General features: G+C 44.8%; 1 protein-coding gene across 4 annotated transcripts in view; it reads right to left on the bottom strand.

Moving 5' to 3' along the window:
* Positions 1 to 17,133, bottom strand: part of ATP11C (ATPase phospholipid transporting 11C) — a 59,037-nt gene that overhangs the window by 22,756 nt on the left and 19,148 nt on the right. For all 4 annotated transcript variants that reach the window (XM_064462920.1, XM_064462919.1, XM_064462918.1 and 1 more), the window contains exons 3-15: positions 15,209 to 15,298; positions 11,087 to 11,167; positions 9,966 to 10,073; positions 9,230 to 9,358; positions 6,145 to 6,248; positions 5,423 to 5,473; positions 4,486 to 4,550; positions 3,811 to 3,892; positions 3,287 to 3,437; positions 2,452 to 2,649; positions 1,374 to 1,535; positions 1,017 to 1,174; positions 43 to 114 (exon numbers count right to left, since the gene is read on the bottom strand). In XM_064462920.1, coding sequence (XP_064318990.1) covers positions 43 to 114; positions 1,017 to 1,174; positions 1,374 to 1,535; positions 2,452 to 2,649; positions 3,287 to 3,437; positions 3,811 to 3,892; positions 4,486 to 4,550; positions 5,423 to 5,473; positions 6,145 to 6,248; positions 9,230 to 9,358; positions 9,966 to 10,073; positions 11,087 to 11,167; positions 15,209 to 15,298 — 1,451 coding nt within the window. The remainder of the gene's footprint in view (positions 1 to 42; positions 115 to 1,016; positions 1,175 to 1,373; positions 1,536 to 2,451; positions 2,650 to 3,286; positions 3,438 to 3,810; positions 3,893 to 4,485; positions 4,551 to 5,422; positions 5,474 to 6,144; positions 6,249 to 9,229; positions 9,359 to 9,965; positions 10,074 to 11,086; positions 11,168 to 15,208; positions 15,299 to 17,133) is intronic.

Here is a 17,133-nt window from a genome sequence, read left to right as displayed (position 1 = left end):
GCACTAAGGGCCCTGTTCCTCAGCAGCCCCTGCAGCACTTACATTTCAGTTTCATTCTTTTGGTTTCGTATTTTCATGAAATCATTTTGAAGTCCTAGAAAAGTGAAACCATACCTGTCAATAAACAAGAGGACAGAACAACATTGAAAACACCCATTGGCACATATTATACATTAACAGTGTTCATGTTTCACCTTCTGTACTGCACAGGAGAGCAAAGAAGTTAGTGAGCATGAGCTAAAAAGCTTGGCTAGATGTTTGCTTGCTCCGTGCAGAGCCTACAAGGATGTTCTGGCACCGCCCGCATGACCTAGAGAGCTGGGCACTACAGCGCACAGACACCGAGAGCCTCTGGACACGGTCCCCTGCGTCTCCAGCACATTTACAAACCATGAGCAAGTATATACAGCTGCAACAACCTCAGTCTAAAGCTTAGGTGCTGGCAATAGCATAGAACAGAGTGGTCTGGATTGGAGGGAATCTGAAAGATCACCCAATTCAACCCTCCTGCCATGTGCAGGGATAGCTTCCAACCTGGTCTTGAGCACCTTCAGCAGGATTCAAATGTGGGTTTGATAAAAGTAACCCATCCCATTATTTTGCCACTGCATGCCAAGGAAGCAATTTGGCTGCAATATGCACACAGTAACCGATCTCCATTTCTTGGAGATTAAAACACAAGGCCATGTGGGCTCCAGCAAAGGAGCCTCTGCCCCAGCCGGGCACTGCAGCACCTTGGGGCTCCTCTCAGTAGTGAATGCAAACCACAGCCTCCCAAGAAGCTGCTCAGGGAAGGCCCTTCGCAGAGCATCCCCTTTTACAGAGAGCTCATTTAAACCCACAGGCTCGCGTGTCTTCACAGGGCTGCAGGTCAGGCCCAGCATTGGATCACAATGTGCTTCCCAGACAGAGATGCAGTCTTGACCATGGAAAGGTGGCTGCCACCTTTAGATAACCCTCACCTCCCTCCCACCAGGAGAGAAGGAATTAAAAACCCAACATCTTCATATTCTTACTTTTCTGCGCCTTTCACCAAAGCAATTTCGTCTGGGGAAGAGGAGATGTAGGTGTATTTGCGTTCTGGATGCCCTATCAGCCCATCCACCTGATCTGCTTCCTTGATCTGAACGGTGTGGCACAAGCAGAGGGCTCGCAGGAACAGCTCCTCGCGGCTCTAGGCAGGAGTGAGGGAGGGCTCGTTACCAGCTTAATGCCGTGCACTGAGCCCACCTCGCAGCACTTGGTTGTGATTTTTGTGTGTACATGTTTTACAACAAAACACACCCTCCCCTCCTCCCCCAGCTTCTCCTGTATTTACCCGGCCAGGAGCTGACCACAAAACCCTAATAGCCATCGACATGCAGATTTCTTACCTTTTCTGCTTTGCCATAGTACTTTAAGGGTCCATCAGTCTGGGAGAAGCCATCCACCTCCGAAATGCAGTCTTTGTACTTGTGCCCGTCTATGCAGCACTCGATGAACTCCATGCTGTTCTCCGTCAGGGTCCCGGTTTTGTCCGTGAAGACATACTCCACCTAGAAGCGAGCAGGCAGGCTGCCTCACTGCACCCCCAGCCCGATGTGCTGGGGAATGAGCTCCTCAAAACCAAAAAGGCTGGGGCATTTTAGTGCATTCATGGCAACACTGATGAGTACATTGCTGCTATCCTAACCTGGACCCCCAAAAGACAGGTGCCTGACGTGAGTGACACCACCGTGTAGTTTTACTACTTTGCGCCTCAGAGCAGCTCCTTTGTTTCCAGTGGTTTTGCATGGGTGGCAGAAGGCAGCTCCTGAAGACTTAAAATATGTTTTGAGGCTCTTTGTTTTCCCCTCATCCTCTTTACTGGGCCCTTTGCTGTAGCTCCTAGTGCTGCTGCAGCTCTGCTCCTCCTTTGGGAGATCTTCATTTTGGTGCTGTATTTGAATTAGGCAATTGCTGCTCCAAACTAATTTTTTCAATTCTTTTAAGCAAAATAAAAAGCAGGAGGCACTACTCATACCCCACACTCAGTGTCTCCTGACATAGACAAGAAGGGAAGGCTGAGCTAATTGCCCCAGTAAAGCCAGCAGCAGCGTGGCTACACGTGCACTGCATGCCCACAAAGATGACTGGGCAGACATTTTCATTAATCCTCAAAGAGACAGAGGATTTTTAATTTTTAATTGAAGCAGTGAAAGCAAGCCACCCTGACATGCAGAGTGCTGCGCCTGATGTTCCCCAATATGGAAACAATTGGCATGACCCAGTTCCTGCTCTTTCATGCACTATTTATAACCTTATCCATTTCGCAGAGTGAGTAGAATCACATTAAACGGAAAGTGCCACCAAACTGGCTGAAGCTCTGCCCTGAGGGGACCGCAAGGGACAGCCACAACAAGGGTTCCTATTGGGAAGGACATTTTTGTCCACATTTTCATCCAAGCAGCTGCAAACAAAGCGTGTTCTGACCTGCCCAAGCTCTTCGTTCAGGTCTGAGGTGTTCACCAACGCCCCTTCTTTTATTTCTTCGTCATACATTTCCTTGTCCCAAGAAATGAAGAAGGAACCCAAGAACTTCTGCATTTCTACTGTAACGTACATGGAGACCGGTATGATAAAATTGAAGAGGACCATAAATGACAAGAAGTCTGTGAACATCCGCAAGACCTGCAATGGAAAGAGAAGATGGTGCAGTCTGTGCCTGTCAGGCATAACTCAGGAGCACTTTACAGCAACACCTCTGGGGTTTTAGAGAGCTTTTTTTCTAAGGTTAAATAGAAAAAACCAACCTGAAACCGAATACAGCTAAGATACACGGCCAAATTCCATTTTCCTTCAATGTAGAAAATCTCATTGTCTTCTGCAGATCTATGAGTGTATCATACAAGAGTATATCTCACTGCTTCACAGTGACTAAATCAATGTTTTATTCAAGTATATTCCTCTTTAGAATATAGTGCTACAGGCTCATTCTGATCTCAGCTAGAAACAAGGAGCAATTTAAGTTTACCTACTAAAAGCTGAAAGATAGATCAAGTTCAGGTAAGGATCCAGGTTAGATTGACTGCTGCATTTATATAATATATAATATTTATGCTTTGCCCTGCTCCACACAAGCATCACTGTGCACAAGCACGAGAGGCAGGAAAGAAAGAAACGCAAACAGCAGGAGAGTCTGAAGGAAATGACAGTACTTCCAGTGAGCGAACAGGACTTGCACGGCTGGCAGAAGACATTATCAGATTAAATAAAGCTGTCAGAATAAATAAAGCTGGAGGAGGTGCCGAAATGCACATCCACTTACCTTGAATGTCTCCCTCTCTTTTTTAGTCTTCTCGTTGTACCAAGGCTCATCATTAAATGGATTACTCTGCCAGACATATTTCAGAGTTGTGCACACAGTAGCCTTGCTCAATAGGATGCACAAATACACTATCAAGAAAACGTTGATAGATCTGAAAAATAGGTTTCTTTTTTAAATTCTTGCAGCTATTTTTATATAGAAAATCATGCAAATATGCAGGAACAAGGTTTCCTTACTTTTAAGAAGGGAATTACAGAGCAAGTGCTTTTGACAGTGCTGATATTCAGGGTCAGTTCATGTATTTTAACATTTCTTAATTTTGTTTTTAAATAAAAAAGCTACTAAATGACGCAGCTTCTTGAAAGATATGCTTAATCAAATATACAGATTTTCTATGCAATCAGAGAGCATCTGAAACAAAAGGCAGCAGATTAGGGTATTATTTCTGTACAAGTCATCCTTGGAAAAAAAAAACCCAACCCACAACAGCTTTTACCGATTTTTTGCTGACTGTAAATACTCACTTTTCTACAGCAGACCGTTTCTGAGATTTCCCTTGGTAGTTCAAAGCCATTTTCGTTTCCATTCCAGTATAGACTGCAACTCCTACAAGGGTATTGAAGCAGGGCTCATAAGGGACTCACAGCCCCGGAGGGACGCAACTTGCACTTAGCCATAAGGGGCATCTGTGCTTACATGAAACTCTACACCCAATTGAAGAAAGAGGCATTACCGAAGGGCTGTTCAACTACAGAAACCTCCGAGGCTGCCAAGTAATGTAATTGCATATATCCCAGAGCACTGAGTAGGAGCCTACGGATCACACACAGTCAGAAAAATCATCAGTCTTCTGTAACAGCCGTCACCCTTGATCACTAGTGGCTGGGACTGTGATCTTAGCACATGTTTTCAGCAAAGGATTTGGGAACAACTCCCTGCTCTTTGTATACCAAGCAAAAAGAAAAGCTTGCTCAGGTGCATTAACACAACCTGCACAGCCTGGCAGCACTGCAGATATAACCAGTATCTCCTACTTTCACCCTGTAAACTTTGCAGTCAGCTTGCATGCTGAATGCAAATGTAAAGCCCTGGCAGACAGGCAGCAGAGAAGTATTTTCCCTCTTCAGATTTAGTGATGAGCATCTACATTTGTCAGGATTTATCAGAACTATTTAAGTAAATAATAATAAACTGTTCACCATAGATCTTCTTGGTATTTTTGAGGGTAGCACCTTTCAGCAACAGGTTTTCAGGACCCAAGGACCTAAACATAAAAGAAGTTACAATGTTACATCACTCGACATTCAAATTTCTTCATAATTTAGACCCGGAGATAGATTATAAAGCTAAACAGATGTTCTTAAGATCCAGTTATTTGATTTGTGTGTTAAATTAGGCATTGCTTGAGTTTGTTTTTCTCTTTACATACTTACATTTCCATTTCATCTTACACAGACTATTTTTGGTGCTCAAAGTTCCAAATTTAATAGGGGATTATCAGTAAGGCTTTTGAGGAATAAGTACAAAATGTTCAGATCTAATATGTTCTAGTACTTATATAAAAACCCGATTTTAAAAGCATTGAAAACCTGTCTATTCCAGCACTGTCGACTAATGGCACCAAAGCCGACGGCTTATTTTGCTCCCATTTGTGTCTTTATTTCTCTTCGAAACCCCCATGCATGACCCTCCACCGCTTTTAGGGGCTGGGTAGATCCACCACAGCACAAAACACACTGGCACCACTCTGGTGACAGCCATCTGGTTTTGGCAACTTCCTAAACATTATTTGCTTATTTTTTCCCAAAACACACTGATTGATGTTTAAGTTTCTGCTTTTCCTCAAATAACAATTTTTTTGCAATTGCCTGGTAAACTTGTTCCCCATCAGCAGGGGAGGACGTTACTGGGTGGTCCTGCACTGCTTCCCCAAGGGGGGCTCAAACAAATCACTAGATAACAGAAGAGTGTAAGTGGAGAGGTTAACTACAGGCCTCCCTTAATAATGAAGTATTTGGAATGGTTAAATAAGAACAACCATTCCCTACTGATGGCAGCACAAGTTCAGATCCCTGAAATCTGATGCAGATGCCCAGCCTCTTTGAGGAGGGCCAGCAAGGCGGCTACAAGACCAACCTGGCTATGGGCTCTTGGTTGTTTCTGTAGATGATAATTCTTCCAACAAATCTGCAATAAAAATTAGAGAAACTTGTATTACAAGCACATTAACTTTAAAGGGCTACTACAGGCATACTAAAAAGTCATTGGCAGGAAGTAGAAACAAACACACCAATGACTGCATCTGAGAGTTTAACGCTTCAGAGGGGATGCTGCGCTCAGAACAGGCAGAAACCACACACTCCCCATGGCCGGGGGTGCCCACAGCTGCCACCCAGCAGCTGAGCCGCAGTACCTGACCATGCCTACGCACCCTAGCCCATCCCTATTGCAGAGTACAACGTATCCCAGCGAACCTCCTTCAAGCGATTTAACCACAATGACACCTTCCTCTTGGAAGTAATTTGGCCCAATGCGTTTTACTTGGAAGGTAGAGTGGCCTAAGAATAGGCACAGGGACCATTACTACAGCTGAGCTGACAAAAAATAGCTCATTGCACCACGACAAGTGTTTCACCGGAGAGGTTTTGCTGCAAAGAAACTAAGCCCTGAAGAATAGCGGCATCAGCTTTGCCAGCCTCATATGGAAGAAGCCCAGCAGCTTATCACTGCCCTGGAAAACCTTCTGGTCTCTGCTGAACTCTAACTTGTTAGATCCCCTAACCGGTGGTGCTCAGGTGTCTGCAGGGAGGTGACACCAGGCAGCAACAGGGCAGGATGGGCAAGAGGAACAGACTCACTTGTAGAGGTCAGGCTGTGGCTGTTCACACTCAATCGTGGCAGTGAGGGCATCGATGGCTTCATCTGTACAGAGCATGGTGGTATCCCGCACCGCATAGTGAGTCTGAGCAGAGAAGCACAGGCAGCGTCACCATGAGCCCCCAGCAACATTGCCTGTACCCAAGTTTTATTCCCCATTACTTAAAATACCACCATGCGAAGGCTTGTCAGCGTGAGCAGCTCACCCAAGTCCTCGCCCCACACCCACAAAGCAGCTGAAGCATCTCAGTGAAAGACTGAAGTCAATAAGCTTAAGAGAAACCGTAGCGGGAAGGAGCTGCTGGATATCTGTTCAGTAAGGCGTGTACCAAAAGCAGAGCATCTTTGTTTTTTCCCCAGGGACTTGCTGCTGCCCCGACTGGGGTTGGGGGCAGGCTGCAGGTGTCCCCAGGGTGAATGGGCTCCCAGGGACCCCCTGCCCACCCGCTCCTGAAGGTAATTAGACACCAGCTCCAGCACCCAGGGATCAGGCAGAGCGCGCTGACAGACTCCAAGCTATTTTTAGTAGCTGCTGCTGTGAAGGTTCATCTCTCACAATTAACTGGAAAGCCCACGAAGGATCCGCTCGCTGCCTTCCAGGCTCTATTTATAGGAGCTACTCAGAGCTCCAAGTCACGGCAGGCTGCCTCGATCCATCCTCATAAACAAATTCATTAAAAAGCTTCCTCCACTCCTTACGTTTGCGTTCCTCTCCTTGCATGTCCCGGGAGGAACCGTTATGTTACACACTCTGTAGTCACGGCATTATAAATACCCATCTTCATGCTGTTTTGGAAACCTGCCTAGCTTTTCATATTGAAAGCAGACAAACACACCCGCATCTCTCGCATAAATCACAGCCTTTGTGAAACAACACAAAACTGTTCCTGCAGTGCCCAGTACCAAACCCAACCCTTGTGCCTGGTTCTGCATCCACCGCTCCTGTCACCATGGACACCATGCAATTGCCAAGTCGTACTTCAAAGCCGCCTCCTAATCAATTCCACCATCTTTACATGCTGGGTCCCTTAGTGTATTTAGAAAACATATGCTCTTTTAGATAATGTATGACCGAAGATTCATGCTTCAAAGACAGCCCTGACAAAAATCCCTTTAATACTCTGCTGCAGTCTCACTTGGCCAGGCATCTTTCCCATACCTCAACCTGACATGCCCCAAATACCAGAAAAATCCTCACCAGGAATGCAGTTGATATTGGTGCAAATGAGGTTTTGTGTGTATCTGAGTGTGCTTCCCTCACCCTCCTTTTGCAGCAAAGCCTGGTCCCTGATGTTAGACCTATTCCCCCCTTCCCCTTCAAACTCATCTTCATCTCGTCAAGAAACAGGAGACAGCTCCGTCACCTACAGGAATCCACAAACCAGGAAAACAACACCACAGCGCTTGATATACAAATTCAGCATCACGCTTGCAGACTCAAAAGTTAGTAAGAGCCAAGACTGCAAAAGTTATGTGAACTCATGCATATAACACACCTGACACAAATAAGCAATTGCCTATTTAACATGGTTATTTATTTTCTGCCTCAAACCACTTCAAAGCTCCACTCCTCTTCACTAGTGGAACCAGTATGGTGCACCGGTACTGTATCAGCTTCTACACAAGACTTCCAGTACCAGTTAACAGCCGGTCATAAAGAGGCAAGCCACAGACCCTGTACAAATTATATCAGACCGACAATGGTATTCCCAGTGACTTCAGACTGCTGGAAGGAAACAGGTCATTTTGAAGTATCTTCCAGTCTTACTAATGTAGTTGCTAGTGTCTATATCAACATTTATCAAATACAAGTGCAATTAAATGTTCATGCTTTCTGATGTATATAAGTTTTTTGTTGTTGCTGCTTCTTTCACAGAATCACAGACCAGTGGCAGTTGGAAGGAACCTCTGGAGCTCATCCCGTCCCACCCCCTGCTTGAGCAGGCACACCCAGAGGAGGGGGCACAGGGCCACGTCCAGGCTGGGTTTGAATGTCTCCAGGGAAGGGACCCCACAGCCTCCCTGGGCAGCCTGTGCCCCTGCTCTGGCACCCGCACAGGGAAGGGGTTTTTTCTCATGTTTAAGTGGAACCTCCCATGTTCCAACTTGTGCCGATTTCCCTTTGTCCTGTCCTTGGGCACTATTGAAAATAATTGAAAATAATCCACTCCCATCCTCTTGACAGCCACCCTTCAGATATTTTATAAGCATTGATAAGATCCTCCCTCAGTCTTCTCTTCTCCAGGCTGAACAAACCCAGGTCTCTCAGCCTTTCCTCATAAGGCAGATGCTCCAGTCCCCTGATCACCTTCGTAGCTCTCCGCTAGACTTGCTTGAGCAGTTCCCTGTCCTTCTTAAACTGGGGGGCTCAAAACTGGGATGCCCAAAACTTTCCCTGGTTTAGAGATGGGGGGATTTATATATTTTTTTATATAAATATATTCTTTTATTTACATACAGAAAATAAACTGAACAGGAGATTCATCCTGAGCAAGACTAATACTACATTTCACTGCTTGAGTCAGGAAAAGGGAGAGGAAAAAACCCAGAAGCAATGTTTTTCTTATGCGGGAGAAAAATTCCCCAAATGAATCTAGACATACTGCCTCAAAAAGTCTCACTGCAAAAGCTCAGTTAAGTAGCAGACACATTGGCAGGTACTGGAAAGGGAGCTGAAGCAGCTGCAGGCACTACTTTACCAACGCACCAGACCTCATGAGGAGCAGGAGCAGGGAAGCATTAACACACTTCCCATGATGGGCAACAAGGCAGTGAAGCTCTATCAATAAATATTGATACAATTTGGGGCAGTGCCAGCAGGCATGGCTGTTGGAGACAAAACATTAAAAAAAACAATCCCCAGGGGGCTTCGGTGCTGACGCATTGGGAGCAAACAGAGGGAAGAGCTGTAAATAGAGCCATGTGGCCACAGGGACGGGCTCTGCAGGAGCATCCTCCAGATAAGCACACACCCCCTTGCGCAAGCGCCAGCTTCAGTGGCAGCTCCAGGAACCCAAGTACCCCTGAGCACAGGCTCCTGAATGCCACCCCATCCATCCCCGTCACCTTGAAATTGGACTCGCCATCGAGACTTGCTGTAGTGACATAACAGGTCCCATCAATGCTGCTTGAGGCCAAAAATATCAAGTCACAGGGGAAGGTCTCATCTGCTTTCACTTCTACTATGTCTCCAACCTGGAAGAAAGGAAACATTTACATGAAAAGCCCTCTTGGTTGTTACTAGATGGTTATAGATTTAGCTTCTCTCAAAGCCTAACAGACATCACCTTGGCTAAAAGGGAAATCAGGGTTCAGGAGGTACATGGGTCCCCAAGCATCACTCCAGAGCCCGATGGGTCGGCCCAGCCCAGCACCAACTCAGAATGCCCACATGGCGCAGTTAGTATTTATTTCTTTGCTAAATCTTGATGGAGCAAAAGCCTCTGTACTTGTCTGAAGTGCAGTGTGATAAACTACCATCAAAGCTATTGTACTCCCCTGGTGTCCTTGGGAGTGTTGGAATTAGAAGAGGACTGCCTATCCCAGAGAAGCGCAAAATGCTGACAGATCTGTCACTTGTCAGCCCCAGTACAGTTTTTGCAAGACAGCTTTTCAAAAGCGAAGGCAGCTTCACTCCTTAACCAGGAACAGCTCTCTGAGCATCTCATCTGAAAGTGAGCATGCCCGGGCGGCTCTAACCGCAGTACATCCCTCCCTCCCTGCCCTCGCCTCCTCACTACACCCCCTCATGTTCCCACTGGCTTCAGTGATAACCACATGCGAATTCTCTGTTAACAGTTACCTTGATTTTTTCACTCTCTTTCTGCACTTGCTTTGCATTTTCGACAAGGAAGACATTGCTTTTGTTCACTTCGTTGTCAGCTCTGTGCCTCAGCCAGTCCTCATATCCCTAGGCACACAAATACAGGCAACACAAACTTGTAACGAAGCAAGTAAACTAATGAAAGAGGATGAGTGTGGACAAAGGCAGAGATTAAAAAAAAAAAACAGAATAAATGAAGGAGTCCTCAGACCTCCTTCCTGCCTGACAAAACATCAGCCACAGTAGCTCAGACTCAATCAATTTGTTTTAAAAACTTCATATGCATATTTGACAGATTCAGAACAGATTAAAATAACACACAAAAATAATCTATATGCAACACATGCACCAAGCAGCTAAATTACTGTAACATGTTTCTATTATTCTCAGCGTTGGCAAGAACAGGCTGATAATATGAATAATACACTGAGTACCCTGCAACTCTTTCCTATGGTAACGCAGGACAAGACTCTTCCTCTTCGGTTTTCACTGAAAGAATACAACATTCAGATTTGAAACAGATGGGGTTTACGCTAGCTCTCCCTTTCTGGCCCCTGCAGAAGAAACTTCTTTTATTATTCAATCCTTCTGTGGAGCAAATTTTAAATGGCACATGTGCGTATGATGGGAGGAAAAATGTCTTTCAACACCACAGGACGATGAGGACTCATATTTTTGGGACTAGCTGAGTGGTTGAACAGAACCTGTCCCTTCCATTTACCAACAGAGGAACAGAGAGCAGGCTATATTTAGAGCACATCTCTGCATCCTGCAAAGACCCAGAGAACATTTCTAAAAACAGAATAAAAATTCAAGTAAAGCTAGAACTACAGTGGTAACCTTTACTGACCCTCACGGCTTGCTTACAACAGCACATATAGAGATGTTTTACATTGTCAAAACAAGAGACACCCACAACCACACTCAACATGCAGCCTCTCTTGAAAAACACCAGTACACACGTCTGGTCTTCTGAGAAGGGTTCACCAAACCCACCAGCCCATTTTGGTGACTCCTGAGTATATTCAAATACATGCTCATCATTTTCTCTACCTCATGTCCCAAAGAGCATCTTCCTCTCCCCACACTGACCCTTGTACCTGTTTGATAGCTGTGACAGTGATGACAAAGAAGAGTGGGAGGCCACTGGTCACCGGGCTGGTTGGGGTGTCCACTATCACCTGTGGAGAGAAGAATGTACTGCTGACATCTGGTTTTCAGGCAGCAGAAGAAACAAAAACTCCGGTAATGAGGGAAAAAGGATGCTCAGCCCACAGCAGGTAAGTCACAGCCCAGCAGAGGAGTGAGAGAAGAAAGGGGCACATGAGAAGGATGGGCCCCAGAAGTGCTCTCCTCCCTTTTGAGAAGATGGCAATCCCTCCTCCTGAAGACCACAGGATTTCCTCAGGTGGGAAAAACCCTATCAGAAGTAGCTTAAAACCTAAACTTGACCTTGCACTAGTGGGAAATAAAAGCCTGGATGAATGGGTTGCTGGGGATGGGCTACATAAACACAACCACTTGAAGTGTGTATGCCAACAAGCCTGCTCCCACCACGGGATGTGCTGGAGATGACCAAAGAGGGAAGGAGTATGGGGCAGAGGCAACAGCAATGCATGAAGTGAAAACCACCCTCACTTCTCACTGAGCCACAGGAGGGCTGTTTCTCCTCTTTGGCAGTGAAGACGAGGCACATCTGAACCCTAAAACATGGCTGGTTTTGAGGGGGAGGATAGTACCAGTTGTCTCGAACCACTGACACTCAGATTAAAATAAAACATATCAGCCCAAATTAGCTAGGAAATATATTGCAGAATGGAACATGAATATTTAAGTAAAACAAGCTCTGAAATTTGGAGTTAAGAGCACAACTTAAGCAGAGACTGCACAAAGAACTTGGGGGTGGATAACTGGATTCTTCCCAAGTTCAGTGCAGCACTTCAGCTGACACTGCAGCAAAGACCAAGCCCCTTCGTCGTTAATTAAACCTTCAGGCTGTGGGAAATCGCTGCTTCTTCTGACTGTATTATGACTTGGCCCAAAGGGTAAGAACAGCAGAACTGCTTCATAACTGGGAGGGAATAACATAAGAGGAGGAAAAGCTGCGCCCCTGCCCCACCCTCCAAACCAGAGCACACAGAATTGGCTATTTTTCCTACTGTCCCCAGAGAGGATGGGAGCACGAGAGGCAGATGGTGAGGGCTGTGATGAAAGGGATGGGGAAGCTCAGCAGAAAGGCTTTGTGTCCCCATAAAGGGACTTTGTCTCCCTCCACTTGTTTGCGCTTCCCTGGCACACTCACAAACAGCAGCATCTGTATATTTATTGTTTCAGGCTGCCCATAAAAAGCTTGTTAAGGACAGGACTGCTCTTATCAGCTGGGAGGAAGCTACATGGAAATTTTTAACTCTCACAAATGCCGTACACTGCAATTTTACCCTGAACTATTGGACCAAAAGATAGAAGAGCCAGAAGATATTGAAGTGGAGGAGATACACCACAAGAAGTAGCCAGGTAAGTGGTGTATGAGTTAAGTAGCATGAGAGTAAACCAAGATAAACACAGCAAGTATCTCCAGGAACACAAAGCCCTGGCTCACTCAAATGGGTCTAAAATGTTTACAAGCAGAAAGTCCAATAAAATCCAGACTTTGGAGGAAGAACCTTGAGCAAGGATGGTGCCAAGTGTCACACGGACACACACCATACAGCATATGTGATGGAGGCTCACTGGAGCAGCATCAGTGAAGTTTAGGCCAGTTGGCCAAAAGTTATCTTGCAAAAATTGGACAGACCTTGGAAATGAAAGAGGAACTTTGGCTTTTAGCTGAGAAGGACAAGGGAGAGGACCTCCTGCTGCCCAGCAGGAGGGTTCTCTGCACTGGACAGGATGCAGTTGTATTTGTTTAAACAGATTATATTATTTCTGTCCACACAAATGCTGTATTATAGATGTATGAACACAAATATTAGATTAAGTCCCCAGAACAACTCATTTATGTATTTGGAGATTGCATTCCCTGCGCAACCTGCGGCTGGATACTGCTCTTCCCCTTGCAGCTGGTGGAAAGCTGAGGGACACAGGAGCACTGGGCCAGATCATCAAAAGCAGAACTCCTTTGAAGCTATTTTTGAGCTGGTTTAGGACTGCAACAGCTTAATTTGGAACCACTTAAAAGTGACTAAATCCTCCTATTACTTAATAGTTTCTTCCTAACTCATTGTTTAGGAGATAAGACCACAGTCCAGAAGTCACCTCCATCAAGCAAAAGGGACATTTTTCATTCCTGCCACCTCCTAAATTAGTTTACTGCCATCAGCTTGGTCTGCCTAGAAAGGTACGTGGACTACGCTTACTCCAGGCCAGCTGTTTCCACCAGGAGTTTACTCGCAGTTTCCTTTGAGTGTTGCAATAGATGAACCAAAGAAACAGCTGTTTCTATCCCTGTTAGTGCACTAATATGTGTTTTATATTTAATGCATGTACTTTCTCTTCCACTCTCTCTAAAACAAGACCTGAATTTGGAGTCTCGGAATAACAGACATTTTAATAAAGGGTTTCAGCAGCAGGTAGAGCAGATGCACCAGACAATTCCCCAGGCACTGTGATACTTTGCTCCTAATGCAGCACGTAGGACAATTCTATTCATTTCAAATAATTTAAAGACAAGCACCAACATTTAAGCTATAGATGCCATTTATCAAGGTATAACCCTGGATATTTTAAATGAATGGAGTTGCTCTGAGTGCTTTAAGGCAAGTGACACCTCCAGAACAACAACCGCTCAGGGGCAGTCAGCTACTCTGTAGGGCAGCAAGTATGTTAGTGCTGCCAGGTTGGTTTTTGTTCGGTTGGGTTTGTTTCTTCTCTAATAGAGCATGAAGGTTGCCTCCTTATTTTACAGGTAATCACAGGTCACGGAATAAAAACAAGGAGCAATAGTAAGGCTCTTTGCTCTTGCACACCCCTGTGCCTAAAAAGGGTAAGCAGCTCAACTGCAACCAGCTTTGTAAGTATAATCAAGAATATTCCATGTTCTTCACAGCCAGAGGGTCAATCGATAAAATGTAATACCATGTCACTAAATGGCCAACTACACAAAAAGGACATCCCAACTCCGGGGCACTGCTTTAGTTCAAAGCAAATTACCAATTCACTCTGACAAAAATGGAGCAACGCCAGTGAAATCAAGTGGTGGAGAACAGCCAGCTGATGTCAGGGTAAATTGACCTTTTGTGTAACATTGCCAGGAGGAGCCATCCTCAGCCGCTGTCTTGGGATCCCCCATTTCTGTGGCAGCCACTGAAATGACTATAAGCCATAACACTTTACTGTGAGGACAAAACATTTTAGGCACTCATCTTTTGAACGTGCAGCCTAGACGAGAGTGATACGCCAGACCTGAACCACCAAAACCCCGGAGAAGCCATCTAAAAGCAGGCTGCTTGCAGTAGACGCATGGTGCCATTTAATTTGCCTATTTTCAGCCCACAGGCAGGTTGTCTGCTGGGCCCCAGGTGTCACTACAGCATTTAAAAGGTGAGCAAACACACTGCGGTGATTCTCCCAAACTCCCTTCACCCCAATGCGTTTGGACAGACCACTTTTCTTCTTGGTGGACAGAACAGAAAATGACTGTTCAGGTTTGCTCAGGATTTGCTCCTTAACCAAAGAATAATGCAGAGTAGAAGTTTTTCCACATATGAAATGTCTTGTTTTGTCTGTGTAGAGCAGCTTCCTCAAGTTTCACATTCCCAAAGCTGAGGCTATGCATTTTTAAATTTTACTGAGTACAGCCTCTCTCTCCTGCTTGCCTTGAAAGTCACTACAACTTATACACAAGTATCATATAACATGGGAAAATACACAGTTATGCAGCAGAAGTAATAAAGATGACCCAAAAAATAGATCTTAATTCTGTAGTATCAAATGTATTTTCACTGGTCGACTGATCTTAATGGTTAAAGAGTTAGGATGGATTTTTATTTATTTCAGCAGTCATTCAAACATCATCTCAGACAGGCCCAAATATTTTAATTGTTATTATGCCTTAGATGGCGTGCCAGAATTATTACACAGCTTCCAATTAAAAAAAAAAAAAAGAAAACAAAACCCCCAAATACTTATAAACATCAGAGTAATTTTTGAACTTCAATTCTTGTTCAAGCTGAGCTTACCACCAGTACATAAATAAAACCCACCCTTGGCATCAAAGCTCTTACCTGCACGAGGAAGATGATGAGGAAGTAGAAGTTGGCAATTCTTCTAAACTGCTCAAAAAGGTTCTTCGGGAGGAAGTTCCAGAGGGTGTACTGTGGGAAGAGAAGGGGCTCACAGACCAAGGCACGGGGCTGACTGGGGCCTTGAGCTACAAAATGGGAAGTATCTGCACAAAATAGGAAAGGAGTTTTCCCTTTAACCTGGCAAAGAGCACCGCAGCGAGCTGTCTGAGCAGCCCCGGTGCGCTCCAGACAAAGGTCCAGGTCCCTGCTTTAAAAGCAGGGGTGCAATGGAGCTGGATGCCAAGATGCCACAGAGCTTCTGCTTCAGCTTCCAGCACCGGCTCTCTCTGCTGGTTCACTGAACAGCTGGAAGTCTCTCAGTTACATGGGGGTTTTTCGTTTGTTTGCTTTAAAGTAGGCAACTGTTTCTCTTTTGTCAAAATAATCCAAACCCCATGGTTGTAGAAGGCGAGGGGTAAAAGAAGATAAAACCAACAGAATCTGTTTCAGCAAACAACTTCTAGATACACATTTGTAGAGACTTTATTTCACAAAGAGGTAATACACAGTGCAGATTTTTTTCATATTCCAAAAACCATCTTAGTGTTGCTCTTCTGTTAAAAAAAAAAAAAAAAAGCCATGCTGCCCATCCAAATTTGTTATTAGGTTGTGCTTCCTTATCATTTTAAGAAGGCTGCTGAATCATTTGCTTTGGAAAACATGAAATTTAAGATGGAAAATAATGGGTCTAATACCTGATCTTTCAGTCTGCCTCGAATAAACAAAGAATAATAAGCAGTCAAGTCTCAAGACAAATGTTCTCTTCATTATAAAAAGAGACTGGGGAGGTAAAAAGACTCCATGCCCAGCAAATATAAATGGAAGAAAAGAGCAAGGACACAACATTTGAAAATAAATCAGGGAAGAACTGAAATTAGTGCTAAACCAAACCATTTTGTCAGAGAGAGAACTGAAACAGGGGAAGGTGTCCTCTCTGAAGGACCCTCTTGCGGGCCAGGGAAATGTCAGTAGGAATGCTACATGAATTAGACACGGCAAAACTTAAAACTTTTCCCCAACATCAACTCAGACAGCTCAGAGACATAAAACCAAATAAGATCCAAGCTGTATAAAAAAGAAAGAGGAGGGGAAGAACCCCCTTACAGCTCTAGTACAGTAGAACTGAAGTCTAACTGTATGCTGAGCACCATGAATCCTAAGCAACATAATATGTATCCAGCTGTGTTGACAATATGGGATGCCACTTGTTTGATATTTTACTCAAATTGGCTTCAAACCTTTTGAAATAGCTTCATGAATGTCATGGAAAAACGCTAAGCAGAAGGCAGACGGGTGTCATCACAGTTTTCCACCATAAACAAAAGCTGCATTAATACCACACGAATGTTCCCCCCTTTCATGCAAAGGGATAAACAGAGCATGGTTATTTTTGTCCTATCTTAAGAGAGAAAAAGACCATGGAACAGCATTAAAAAAAAAGGCAGGGGTAATCATATTTTTCTGTCCGTTTATAAAATAATCCCCACTCCCTTTTGCAATTCTGAGTTGCTGTCATCTCACGCTGTGTTACACTTAACCTGTCCTTGCTTCACAATGGGAATGCCAGAAAACATTTTTTAACACCCCAAAACAGCCACCCCACCCCAAAAAACCCAGAAAACCAATGCATCCATGTGCTTTGCTCTCATCCAGCCTAGAAGACAGGAACTTGTACACACCCCCGCTGGGATTGACAGGAAGAAGAAAACCACTAATAGAGAGACTGGAGCTGTGGTGTATGTACCAGGCTGCTCCACTTGCAGAGGGACCTTTACATCCATCCTTGAGGAATTCAGAGTTTCTCAATTTCAGAAACAACCATCAAATAAAACCAGGGCGAATATACAAGCGGGGAATACACACGC

Source organism: Phalacrocorax carbo, chromosome 11, assembly GCF_963921805.1.
Source record: "Phalacrocorax carbo chromosome 11, bPhaCar2.1, whole genome shotgun sequence".
Lineage (NCBI taxonomy): Eukaryota > Metazoa > Chordata > Aves > Suliformes > Phalacrocoracidae > Phalacrocorax > Phalacrocorax carbo.
Note: the sequence above shows the minus strand (reverse complement) of the source record. Positions and strands in the feature narration are given on the sequence as shown.